The sequence below is a fragment of the Larus michahellis genome, chromosome 3 (genome assembly GCF_964199755.1).
Source record: "Larus michahellis chromosome 3, bLarMic1.1, whole genome shotgun sequence".
In the NCBI taxonomy this organism is placed as follows: domain Eukaryota; kingdom Metazoa; phylum Chordata; class Aves; order Charadriiformes; family Laridae; genus Larus; species Larus michahellis.
In genome coordinates, this window is record NC_133898.1 from 32,439,760 (window position 1) to 32,453,608 (window position 13,849).

Genomic DNA, 13,849 nt, shown 5'->3' on the forward strand with positions numbered 1-13,849 from the left:
ATACATTCAGCTGGATCAAGCAATCACCATGAAGACCGGGGCTGAGAAGAATTAGTTGGGGCCAAGTGGTTTTAGGACTTGTTCCCTATCATCCCATTATAAATTAACCTTGGATTGCATCTATGCTGGTTGGTTGTGATCTCTAAAGTGTCTGCAGGTTGGGATTGGCAGAGTGTGCTTAATTCCTGCCCTTAACTCATGCCTGGTAAGATCAAGACTGCACCTGGAGGGAATAGAAACAGGTATAAAGGATCTGGCTGATCCAGTTTTGTGTTTGCTGAGGCAGGTATAAGTTTGTTTTTTCTTCTTTTTCACTCTGGAGCAGTGCTTATTAATTTAGGTTCCCCTTTTTACTGCTATATCATGACAGAACTTCAATTTGTTGTAGCAGCTTCAATAGATTGGTGAGTACTTGTTTTCTAAATATTTTAATAACTGTTGAGGGATTGTCATCTCTTTGGAATCTCTTTGCAGGTCAATTTCAATAGACTTGGAAATGTTCCACAAAATCTGATTTTGTGCCTCTTTGAGTTGACCCTGGTATAATCTTCATACAGACTTTCTATATGCTGCCTGATGTACTGTATACTAGAGAATTTAAGGAACTCATTATTTTAGCTATATGTGTATATGCAAATGCATTCTTGTTTCTTGTAAAAAAAAAAAAAAAGAAAACACAAAGTTTTTTGAACTTAATGAATGCTTCTGGAGTTGGTTCCCATAGAGGCAGAAGAAAGTTAGTTTACTTGGCCCTGAATGAAAGATCTCTGTTTAGGTGGTTTATTTGGTATTATTACTGTAGCTAACCATGTCCCTGGGCTTTCAATTTCAAAATTGAACACTTATGCCAATTTAAGTAGTTGCCATGGAAATCCTCACAGCATGAACCTCTTCAGTGAAGACCTCATGGCAGATAACTTAAATTATGTCTATTATTTCCCTAAACACATCAGGCACTAGAGTGAAAGGGGTTTTGCGTGCCTTTAAAACACGTGCACAAGAACTACTACTTGCTTGTTCTAGCATATGTTTCCTAACCTTCTTCAAATCAGATAAATGAATGTCAGATTCTAATAGTGTGCATTTATTTGAGAAAGCAATAAAACGAATTGGAGAAATCTCTTTTAGCTCTTAGTACCCTAAAATATTTTCAAACGAACCTCTTTCTTTTCTTTAAAAGACTTCTGTATGCTGAGCTTTTAGGAATACAAATATGGGAGACGTTACTGGCATTTGAATGCTTTCCATTGTTCTACTGCAGGCTCTGCTCTGAGCAGGTGTAATCTTTGCTAGGGCAGGGTCAAATCTTAAAAAAAAAAAAAAAAAAATTAAAATGAATGGTCTTTCAGTTTCAATTCATAACTCTCTATCTTTAGATGATTAATAAGCTAATTTTAGAGATTGCTTTGAACTACACTTAACTTTTAGTTGAATTCCAAAATAATGAGTAAGAAGTTAGTGAACTGAGATTTTTATTATTTTTTTTTAGATGTTCTCGTTGATTTCCAGTTCTGTCTTCTGCATGTATCTAGGTGTTAACACTGGCATCTGGAAGCTGTTCCTTTTCAACAGAATGCAGCTAATAATATCTGTTTTTCTAGCATTTCTGTAAAGACTAACTCATCTATAATAAGTGTGTTAAAGCACCAAGTGTTTTGTTCTTTTATCTTGAATAAGGTGCACTATTAGAGTGAAGTTACAACCTGCAGATTAGAAATGTTGCGTTGGAGTGTACCTTGTGTTAAGGAGCCTTCATTAACTGATGCAGTTCCATCATTGTGTCAGGCTTTAGCTATAATGCCTATGTAGATAGAGAGCCAAATTGTCCTCTTGTTCCAGTGCTGTGAGATCAGGGTACTTCTGTTAGCTACATATTTACACAAATACAGCTGAAAATAGCATTTGTCCCAATACAGACATATGAGGAAATTAATAAAATGGGCTCAATACAAAATGTTAAGGAATAATTATGGAAAATAACAGTTTAATGACAAAATACACAGGCTGTATAAAATAATCAGTAACACGGGGTTTCAAAATATTTTCTCCTGTTTCTATGTGTCTTATTTTTAAGCAAGACAAATATTAATACCTTTCATAAAGAGTATTTTTATTAGTCCTGCATGGCAAGGAACTTGAATATGACTGTTCATGTGATCATACAAACTGTGTTTATCTCTGTCCAGCTCCCACTGCCGTCATGTGGATGTCATGGAAATAGCATCTGTGACTAACTTGGTGCCAGCTGCAGCAAAGGCCAGTCTCAAATACGAGTGGAGATGGCACTAATGGTAGGTTAAAGCACACAGATGAGCAAGAATAGAAAAGAAGTTTGCTTTTCCACTTAACAGCTCCCCCCATAGTAGATAACAAGAGTACTTCATTCTCCTGAGCCTTCAGTCTGTCTCTCCATTCACTATACTCCTTTTTAAAATTGAGTCTGTTTAGCTTCCCCTGCCAGACGATCTGGCACAGTTCCTCAGGCACTTAAATATCATTGTGGATTTGGTCTTCCAAGCCTACATCTTATTTCCCTCTGAGGGGGAGGAAGTTTTGCAAGTAGAGTTAATTTTGCTATAGAGGAAATAAATGCCACGAAACCTTTCTATTAGATTAAAACTGATATGGAGGGCCAAAGGTTGGGTTTTAATGAGGAATGTTTGTGAGCTGCACAGCCCCGCTGCCTGGGATGCTGTGAAAGAGCTGGGTTAGGTGGAACGTTTAGTGTAGTCATCTTCCAGTGAAGCCCAGGATAGCGCTTCCCTCTTGTACAATCTGCTTTTTCTGTCCTCCAGCAGTATGTATGGAGTGGTTCCAACCACCAGAGAGCACAGATGTAGCTGCTCCGTAAAAGCTTCTGAAACATCCTGTGTCTGACATAAATAAAAATGACCTTTAGTATCAATCTCTATCTCTCTGACTGCCAATAATGGGCTAGTCATGTTACAAAACGCCAAGCACGCACAGCATGCTTGGCACAAATTTCACCAGTATGAGCAAGATACAACTAATTACTCCATAAAAATACTCATAAGGCATATATAGGTGTGTGTGTATATATGTCTGTGTGTTTATATATATATATAAAATATAAACTCTATGAAACTATGCGGTGGAATTTTAGGGGATGCAGAACACAGCAAAGCAACATTTGCATTATTGTAGTGCAGCAGCCTGATTCTGTTTATATACTGGCAGAAATCAGGGCAGCTGCATCTAAAATGGCAAAGATGTAAGTGGTGGCAAATTGCTTTCAGTGAAGAACTGGGTGTAAATTGCCTACATTATGTCCAAAAGATGGAAGAAATAGCTTTAGACAACTGAACGTTGTCATCCATACTGGAAAGAGAAGCCAGAATTAGTTAATTTTCATTTTAAACTCTGTCTGATAGGATAAGGCAATTTGATTCCTGATTCCAGTGCTGTCATACAGTTTCCTATCTTGGTTTAAAAGTAAAGCTAATCTAGTAGGTTTTGGTGGGTAAAAAAATTAAATGAATTCCTGTCATTCTGTGAAGCTTTTACTCGGTTTCATTCAGTGTTTACCATTCTCCTCCTGAAGAGAATAACAAGATACTGTCTAATGAGGAGACCTGTGCATTGAATGTTTATTTGCCACTCGGTAGTAAAGCATATAGGGTTTGAACCATGTGGGTTGTTAGTTGCCAATATCAGGCAGCTATCAGTAACTGTTAACATTTTTCTCAGGTTATCATAAACAAAGCTGATCTATTTGTGGTTCGACAATCTGCTGATGATTTTTTCCCAAGTCAAAATGTGTTGTTCACCTTCATTTTGTAACGTATGCCAAGATGCTATAGACAGCTTAGATCACAAATGTGTTCAGGCAAATAATTGCTGCTGGAACAATGGCTTTGTAATGACATGTGCTTTCTGTCAGTACTTGCTTTTATTTTATAGACTAAATTTTCTGTAACTGCATTTGGGGAGTAGGAATTATCCTTTAGCTCACAAGCAATACTGCGGTGCTTCCTGCAGGGTTCAGTTATCTTGCCACAATACTGCGGAGCTGCACCAAGAAGGAGTGGAAATGCCCCTAACAGCAGAACCTGTGTCTGAAATGTTCCTGCGGGATAGCAAAAATTTGAGTTTGACTTCCTGCTCCTGTGTGGAGATGGGAGCTATCCCTGTGGCTTCTGCTGCTTGCTACACTGCTCTTTTCCCAGGACAATTGGGTAAAATGAAGTTATAGCTCTCTGGCTGTGATTTGCAAGAAGAGAATGAGCTTTGTTTAGCTCTTAGAAAAAGTAAAGTACAGGGCCCTGTGGCTCCTCAGTGGAGGTGGCTCTCTGCAGCACCCTGAGAGCAGAGCACAGCATTTAAATGACCCTCCAGGCATTTCCTTGCAGCTCAGCTGTGGACAGCTGTGTGTTGTGTGTGCCATTCTCTGCTCAGCACATTGGTTATTGTGGAGCCTATTTGGAGGTGCCCAAATCTGCCTTCTGCGTGGAGTCCAGATGCTGCCCTGGGGGTTTTGGAGGGAGAGAGAGATACCAAAGAGCTAGGTAAGGTGTAATGACTGTATTTCAGGATCAAACCCCAGCTGTGTTTGGAAATTGTATGCTGAAGCTTTCGAGCTTCAGTTCTACGCATTGGCACGTGTTTAGTTGCTTTGTTCAATTGGATTGTCAAATTTATTTTCAAACCATAAAGCATATGGTTTGAACTTACGGGCAACTTACATAGAAGGTTTAAGACTGCTATGAGTGAAGTACAAGCTTCATCACCTATGTGCTTTAGTATTGCCTTCTAAGCAACCTAGTTTCCTTCAAGGGGAAAAATATTAGAACATCTTTAATATTTTTTGCTGGTACATATAGTTGTACAGCACTGCAGAAGTCCTATCTTTCTCTGACATGATAAAGATGTACCCAAATTCCTCACTGAAGCTCCCAGCGTGCTTATGCTTACTTTACTTTGTCACAGCCATGACATCTTTCTCCGTGGCTTATGAGGTTATATAATGTAGTGCTTTTAGAACCCAGATAATTTTGCTTCAATTTCAGTGCAATTTATCTCCCAAACCAGGGACATAATTTTTTATTTAGCTATGTAATGGCCACATACGTGCACCTATTTAGCAACTCTAAAAATACAAAGCAGTGTTCAAACCTTCCAGCATGTGGTCCTGATGCAATTTATAATGAATTACCAGGCCAAAGACCTTGGAGATGTAGTTAACCTAGAGAAACAGCAATTGAGAAAGAATTGTTCTACAATTTGCAGACCCCAAAGAGGAGAGCTGTCTGCAGAAGGGAATCTGATGTGTACGTTGGGATTGATTTGCCTGATGACTTTGCCATTAGGCGAAACTTCGCCAAAATGTCTGACTTTGTGTGTGTGTATATTTATATCCCTAGCTTTCAAGCTTCAATTAAAATTCCAGTAACATTAAAAGGGAGAGTTTTTATGCACTACCATATTTTCTGGACAGTCACTGAAAATATTGCTGATGGGATCCAGCATAAGATCCTTCTGTACCAGATAGTGCTAGGGCCCGTAGGTCAGGTATTTACTCTGAGCTGCAAGGCAGATATTAACTTTGTCTTATTCATTATTACTTTAAAATCACCACTTTTACTTTGGGTCCCATCAGCTATTATTCTGCATACTTTGATATTGAAGAGTAGATCTACAATTACTTTTGTAGTCAATCAGAAACAGACCAGGAGGTGATGACCTTCATTAGCCTGAAGCATTCATTCAAGTGCACTCTGGATTATTAACTGAAAATAAAATAAATAAAACAAAACCCCAAAGCCCTAAGATGTCTGCATTATGAACACAAGCTGTTTTTGTAGGAATTTGTTAAATAGCTTAAGTCATTTTTCTTCCTTTACTTATATGCAGTGATGGTGGGAGGGTTGCTTTCTGTGCATCTGTTCTATAAAATCAATGTGGCTGAAGAACTGAAATCAGTGTATGGTTAATGTTTTTAACAACAGAATGAAAGTATTTATTATCTTCAGGCAACAAGATAACATTGGTTTACAAGTGTGAGTAAATGCTGCATAGATTTGAGGAAAGAGTTTATTATAACACACCTGATTTTACTAGTTTACTGATCCACCTAGTCCAGTTTTCTGCCTTTGGTAGGGTTTGTTACTTCAAAGGAACAAGCAAGATCTAAAAATAAAGCAAGCATGGAGGAAGAAGAGTTCCTCTCTTGACTTTTACAAGCTGTCAGTTTATGCACTGCAAGATGAAATGTAGTTACCATTAGATCATTGTCTTGCCTTAACTGTGTTATTTAAAAAAAAAAAAAAATAGGACAATCTTGAGCTCTGCTGTTGATCTGTGATACGTTTACTACATGATCTGTGAGGGTCATTGTTTTCCTCTAGTAGTTCTCTTGGAACCACAAATATATGTGTTTTGCATAAAGTTGCTTTTTATAGGTCTTATTTCAATATTATAGAAATAGCTGGTGAAGATTAAGCTTTATTTACTGTACCAGGATTATTTCTTTTTTTAAGTATTATGATTACTTCAATCAATACTAGTTTTGAACTGGTGCTAATGTATAATGTAACCTTGCTAATCAACATATTTTTGTTATTGTCTCATATTTCAATACTTAATAAGGATGAATATAGTGAGACACTATCAATTTATTTCCATAATTCATGTAAGTCAGCATAGCTCAAAATAAGAATATCAGTACCCTATCAGGTCAGACCTGCCTAGCTTAGTGGCAATAGGAGGAGACACTAAATGATTTAAATATTTTTGATCTATATGGCTAATTTGCATGAATTGAAAGACTGACTGTAAGATGTAAGATACTGGCTCGATTTGAAGTACTGTAATAATGCTTATATTGCTCATTATACCATTTAAATGCTATAATAATAGAAGTCAAAATATATCAATAGTTAAAAAGGAATGTTTTATCTTTCTGTTCATGAAATTTACCAGTTTTTTCATTGGGATTAAGCATTTTAAAGGCACTGAACCATGATAGCCTCCCTTGATACTTTTCTCAAGAGCTGGCAGGATTGCTCTGCATCACCTTTTTCCACTCGAAGTGAAGAGGAAAGCTCCTGCTGACTTGTAGGATAGGTGAGATTCAGGCTTGGAATCTCTGTGGATGCTTGTAGGTAGACTCAAACTCCTTTGTGGGTGTTTCTAAGCTTTCAAGTCAGCTCCAGCTTATGATTCTAGACAGTCTTCCGTGTATTTAAGGTAATAATTCATTTATGCAGCATGGTACAGGTATGGCTTCTGGTCTGTGTAGGCTTTATTATAATACTGCTTAGAATATACATTTTTATAAAGGCTTTGCTTTTGAATCTTGGAGAAACAGCAAGCAACAGATGGACAGTCTATGCAAGACCATAAAATGAGGTTAGCACAATCCTGCCAAAATGTATAAGTTTATTAAGTGAGAGGTGACACAATATCTGTACAATTCAGATGGAAAATGGGTTCCCAAATCAGGGTGCAGGTACACTTTGCATAGAAAAGAAAAAGTCCTGTATATACAATTGACATGGTTTTGGGCTGGTGTGTTGTCATGGACACCCATGCACAAGCACGTTGTCAACAGGAGTGCATTAGGGCACTTTGCAGACATCATGCCTAACTAAGCCTTTAGGACGACCTGCTCAGCCCTGGTTTCTGAGCACTGGCAGTGGCAGAACTGCAGGTGACGGAGCTATGGCTTGATGCTTCTGGTCTGGGTGCCCTGATTTGAGGTGCCTTGTATGGGACTTGGGTAGAATTCAGGTGTTCAAGCACAATTTGTGATAAAAGGACTTCAGCACAAACGTAGTTTAAGTGGAGCCTTTATTTTAAATCCTTAAGTCTCTAAAGCTGGAAGAGAGGTGCCTTAATTTTTATTCTGAAATTTCCATGGCTCACAGTGCCTCTTGGTGGGTAAAGAGCTGTTGATTATTCTGGATGTTGTTCTACATGTTGCTGTGTTCTGTCCACTTGTCATTCAGAGTGAAAAATAGAAACGTTTCTGTGATATGAAGTAAATCCATAGCTGGCATTGCAGTGGTTACCCTGTAACTGGTGGACTAAAAATATAACACTTTGCTACCCTAGATCCCTCAACCATAGATGTTCACTCAAGGAGCAGGCAATTCTACAGACACACCAATACCGATGGTGATCAGAAGAATGACTCCTTTGTTCAAAGGGAGTGTTATATCTCCTTTTCATGTGTGATAGCTCACACCCAATATAGCCTTAAGGACTGGGCTCAATATCTCAAATTAGGTCCCCTGTTATTAGGAGGATGTAGCAAAATTCTGCTGTATGCTTTACTAGAAAAGCTAGTGAACTTAAATGTAAGTTATAGATTAAAGCCAAGCCGTCTTTCTTATCAGATTTATGAACACTTGAAAAAAACCCACACATGACACCTCAGTTTAATGAGCTTTGTAGCTAAGAGATATATTAGAGAAATATTTTCTGAACTTAATTAGAATTTTAAAAAAATCAAGAAATGGTAATGCTTTGCTTTCTCAAACATGCTATTGATAATAGTTGCAGATGTTTAAGCAACTTGTTTTCTGATGTTAATAATGTCAAGAACAACAAAAAAAAAATCATATACACCTCCTCCACCCCCCACCCGGAGAGTTCCTGGAATAAAAGCAGGAAAAGATAATTTGACACTTGTTATTTCTGCAAGAAACATCATTGTTCAAAAAGAATTAGCACATAGCAGAAACATTATAATAATTTTTCTGCTGCCGTGTCCTCCAACACGCTTAAGCTACTTTGACTGGAGATTGCTGCTGCACCAGAACACCCGTGACTGGGATGCTCCTGTGTTAAGTCATATTGCTGTGCTATGTTCTTGATAGCGTAGTGCACAGACAGCATCCAGCATGGTATGTGTGATTGATACGGCACTGTTGGATTTGGTAAACCGATAAATTACCTGAAGCAAGTACGGTGGTGATCTAAGTAATGCTTGATATTGTGGCAGATACGGCTTGTTGCAGATACTGCTTCCCCCTTTACGTTTCTCTCTTTCACAAAGCTCTGAGATCCTCGAGCAGTGCAGTGGACAGTTTGTTTTGGTTTTTAAAGGGCCTTTTAGCTAAAGAACTCGGAAGATCTGTGAGCTGCTGCCAATAAAGCTCCCTTACTGTGGGCTGGGTAACTAACGTTATACCCGATTTATTACAAATGACAAAACTGAGACAAGGAAATTGAGACTGCACCCTAAGTAGGCATAACATTACCTGTCCTATCTCATTTTCTACACCTTGTGGCAGAGAATTGCATTTGAAAAGATTTAACTTATTCTAGGTAGTATCATATACATTATTACATAAGTAATCCCGCTACTTGAATCTATTTTCATTTTCTTTCAGAGAACTATTTTTTTAAAGAAATTACTGATTTTGCTGAAACTTTAACTACTTGGGGGGGGCAAAAGTTTTAACTGGGCACAGCACTTGACTCCTCTTAATTTAATGTAATCATTGTGCTAGACTATTCAAATTTTCAGGCATTCCGGCTAAAAAGTTAATTAAGATAAGGCAAATAGGTTAAACTTAGTTATCATCAAAGTCAGCTGGCACAGGAGCCTAGGTATAAGGCTGCTTGCGTTTTGGATCCTGAGCAATGCAGAGCGCAACACATTCTTCTGCTCTCTTCCAGCAGTACCTGGAAAAATAGAGAGAGAGATGATCTGATGCATATGGGGGAAACCACACACTCAAACCAACAACTAGAAACATTGATGCTACTGAAAAGTAGGGGAAAACAAACAGGTTCTGTTCTGATTACGCTTGCTCTCTTTTCATGTTGATATATCTTGTGATATTTCAGGGAATTACTCTTCACCATCACTAACGTAACCCAAACATCATGACTCGGCAGAGATGAACGTACATCTACTTATGGATGAGCCAAGGGGGAAGGCATCTATTCTGATCTCAGTAACCTGAGGATTGAAACGGAATCACCTCAGTACAGATATTATTTTAATGAAATAAGTATCTACAAATTCAATGGTATTTTCCTTGTGGTCATTGCTTTTGCATTAGCTGCTTCTGCGCCAATTGCAAAGATGGCCAGAGATCAATCAGTGTGCAATAGTGATGCATACAATAAAAGATGCCTGCTGTGCAGATCTGATAAACGTCTTAATCCAATATGAACTGTGCTGGCAGATCTCTGCACGTGCATCATGCCATGATTTTGAAAACACACGCTCATTGACTAGACTGCAGGACTAGGAATTAATTTAATTTAAGTGATTTCACATAAGTGGTGGAAGTAATGGTGAAGGGAAGAGGTGGCTACATGTTGGATCACAGGTGCAGAGAACAGTTCTGTGCACAGCTGGATGGTTTCAGCTCTTTCAGCAAATGTTTTCAGTGCTGTACAAAAGGTGTACAAGAGGGCCACAAGTCATCACTACTATTTACTAGATCTTTCCTGTAGAAAAGAAGGCCGTTTTTGTTATCTGCCTATAATCTGTTGCACTGCATTACCAGTGAGTATACATCATCCTTCATCTTCAGGGTGGGCACTTTATCAGCTTATGCCACTCATCATAAGGCTTGGCAAGTACTTTCCCTTTCCGTTCTCTCTGGAAACTATTTTCACTGTTGTTTTGTTTTGTTGTGGTTTTTTTCACTTTACATATATCACGTGTGATTAAGATTATGAATCAGTCATATGCATCCTACACCAGGAAGAGACCTGTGTTCTTAGTCTGAACCCCAAATCTTGCTGCACTGATGTTGGTTAAGCCTGGTCTGAGGCTTAGAAGATCTGTTGTGACTGCCGATTGGTGTATTTGTGCTGTCTACCTTTATGCATGGTCTTTTGCATGCTACTTTTTCTTGGTATTGCTTATCTTTTTTATTTTCCCAGCTTTAATAGTAAGAGGTGAACGTCTGTCTTTGTTTCCTCCTGAAGACACTTCTGCCCTGAGAAATAATGGAGGCTATTGCAGACACTGTGTCTCTGCACCAGCTGATGCCCAGACTGGTGTGGACCAAATACACAGAATTTATGTTGTTGGAAGCTGGGAAATCACACATTGAACCACTGTTCATCTCTACTCACGTAGACTGGGCAAGGACAAGCAGGCTGTCACCAGCAGACAGAGTCAGGGTTTTACCATCCATGGTAACAGTTGATGTGCCCTCCTGAAGGGAAAGAAAGATAACCAGCTTTTAATTTTCCATGTCCTGTCACTAGCAGAAAGAAAATGCTGCAGGTAAGTATGGAAATATTTCCTACTAAAAGAGCACTTAAAACCTGCTCTATTTCATGAGGCCTAGCTAAATATTCAGTTGATCTTTTCTGTTCAACGCTATTAGCATCAATAAAAACATGCTTCGTGATTCACTGTTGCCTATCATAAAGCAGCAACCCGTTGCCTGACCCTTGGTCGTACGCTGCTACCTATCTAACCTAGCAGCTTGCAAGTTGGTACAGCTCTGGAAATTGGAGATAACTTCCTGGAGTCCTTCAAGCTCCTCTTCTACTTTTCTGATTCCTAATATCTTTTTAAATGTTGAAAAGCAGTTCATAAGTCAGCAGGGAACTGATAGAAATTGCTAACAGGAGTCCATCTGCACTGGCATGGACTCGTCATTATCTTGTCAAGCAGAGGAGCCAGGTTCTTGCCAGCAACAAGGTCTTGATTGCACAGGCTGCTGTAAGCAGCAGTGTAAACAAATGTATTTCAAGATTATTATGTCTTTAATTAGTATTTGATGGTCCCTATGAATTTCAACAGAACAGGAACTGATAGAAATATCTGCCTCCCAAGCTAGCCTGACTTGTGTAAATGAAAAGTAGCTTTTCTCTGTTTTTTCCCTTGGGCTGCAAATGTTTCCTAGAAGCCAGCTGAATGAAGGGCATCTGGATTACTTACCACTGTGCTTTAGTATAAACAAGTTCTCAGTTAAGACTTTTTTATTAGCTTATTCTACCTGATTCTAGTTTGACTTCAGTAGGAGGAAAAATGCTTCAAGGCAGAAGTAACAGGTGATGCTCTTTTATTGTTTGGAGGCATTCTGATGTGTTTACAGGATATACCCTAGGTAGGGTATATTAAAATCCCCACCAAAACCTGATGAAGGATGCAGGTATCTCTGACCTCAACACACAAAATGAGGAAAGAGACTATTTTTATGGTAGCTGTAGTTCACAGTTATTTTTCATGATAGTTTAAAGCTGAAGGGTGGTGCCTGTTGATGAGAAGGAAGGTAATAATTTTAATTTCTGTTGCTGGTGCTAGAAGGCTTTACTACTGTTCAGATTGAACTGAAACATGAACTCATCAGTTCACGAGTGTGAATTGTCACATACCAGCTGCCATATCCAGATATCTGAATTCTTTTTACTTTTCTCAGTTGTTCCTGGTCCATAAGCTATAACCTTTAAAAAAAAAAATTAAAAAAGAAACAGAGAAGAAAAGTAACAGATTCATCCCAGTGACCAAAGTGTACATATTCATCTTCCTACAGCATTAAAAACATTCTATTTTTACAGAAAAATATTCATAGACGATGACGTTATTTTTACAGACATTAAAATTCACATTACGTTTGGTATTCTCATATTGATTCTTACTGATAAAACGGGAACTGATCACACCTGCCACTCCTTATGCTCCTCTGCATCCTCACTTATCTATTCCTTCTGCCTCCTCCCACTCTCAGCTTTGCATCTATATCCTTCCTACTTCTGTTCTTGGAACAGGCACTTCCTCCTCATGAACTCTGGGCCCTGTCAAGAGCCTGTTGAAGTAGAAAAGATTCTTCCATTAACATTAAAAAAGCTGCAGATTAGACCTTATTTTTCTCATTATCTGCCCTTTCTGTGTTCTTCCTGATGGTCCCACACTCTCTGTCATTTTGCTGTAAAATGTATTGGATTCTTCAGAGCATGACTTCAAGTAACCCAGGGAAAGAATATGTTTTGTAAACTATTGTGCATACAGCACAGATATCAAATGGTGACAGCTTCATTTACACCCAAACTAGGCTGTGCTTGACTAAACTGGGAAGAGCGATGCTTTAGCACAGCCCGGGCTCTCTGGTGCTGTCCAGTTTTCCTTGTTTTCACTTTATGTATACTGAGGGGGAGGAAAAAAGTGTATTTACACACCCAGATTAGACTTGGCACCAAGAATGCTGTTCAAACATATAGGGAAGACAAACACACTTGTGGGTAGTATTTGCATTATTCTGGTATTTCTGATTTAGGAAATGTGGGTAGGTAGGGGAGTGGAGAGAATGAGCCCTTTTAATCCTAAAGGAAATGAATGGAAATAAGGTTCAGGTTGATTTGGCGAATGGAAGAATCTCAGCTAGGAAGCCCCTGTCCTAAGCTAGTCAAATCAATGGATGAAGACAGGCGCTTCCGAAGGACAGGGCGGATTAGGACTGAGTTGTTCTGTAGGGGTGCGTAATTTTCTCTGCTGACTACATATTGTTCCCAGGCCTGGATTCACAGTCTGAACAGTAGGCACCTATTATCTCTACCTTTAAAAATATTCCTGTCTTTCAGAGAAATTAGACCCCTCCTACCTCTGTTTCAAAGTTATCTCCAAACATACTCAAGGATTTCTTCTGTTTTATTTCACCACGATGATCATTTAACCAGCCTTGGAAGGAAAACGGCTCCATAACAGAAGTGGAATTTAGTGGGAAAGGTGTTTCTTTCAGGAGTTCATCTGTAAGGAAGGTAGTGGGGTATCAGTGACACTTGCTTCCCTTAATCTTTGCAAACATTTTACTGTTGTTTTACAGTTTGAAGGGCTCAATTTACAGATATTATCTGTAAATTAGTTAAGTCAGTTGTAACAGTGAACAGTTCTATGGTCATTATCAGCACC

General features: G+C 38.7%; 1 protein-coding gene and 1 long non-coding RNA gene across 3 annotated transcripts in view; one reads left to right on the forward strand and one right to left on the reverse strand.

Annotated features, from left to right (window-relative positions):
- Nucleotides 1-282: 282 nt before the first annotated feature.
- LOC141740619 (uncharacterized) lies at nucleotides 283-10,646 on the forward strand. Its single transcript, XR_012586098.1, has 3 exons — nucleotides 283-404; nucleotides 2,187-2,291; nucleotides 9,817-10,646. It is a non-coding gene; the product is annotated as an uncharacterized LOC141740619 (long non-coding RNA).
- The window catches only part of HAAO (3-hydroxyanthranilate 3,4-dioxygenase), a 35,865-nt gene continuing 29,808 nt past the window's right edge, over nucleotides 7,793-13,849 (reverse strand). The window contains exons 7-10 of one of the 2 annotated variants that reach the window (XM_074579568.1): nucleotides 13,542-13,687; nucleotides 12,319-12,387; nucleotides 11,065-11,147; nucleotides 7,793-9,651 (exon numbers count right to left, since the gene is read on the reverse strand). In XM_074579568.1, the coding sequence (XP_074435669.1) occupies nucleotides 9,573-9,651; nucleotides 11,065-11,147; nucleotides 12,319-12,387; nucleotides 13,542-13,687 (377 nt within the window). In that variant the 3' untranslated portion in view covers nucleotides 7,793-9,572. Of the gene's footprint in view, nucleotides 9,652-11,064; nucleotides 11,148-11,472; nucleotides 12,198-12,318; nucleotides 12,388-13,541; nucleotides 13,688-13,849 lie in introns of those variants that run through there. The other variant, XM_074579569.1, reaches the window with a different exon arrangement.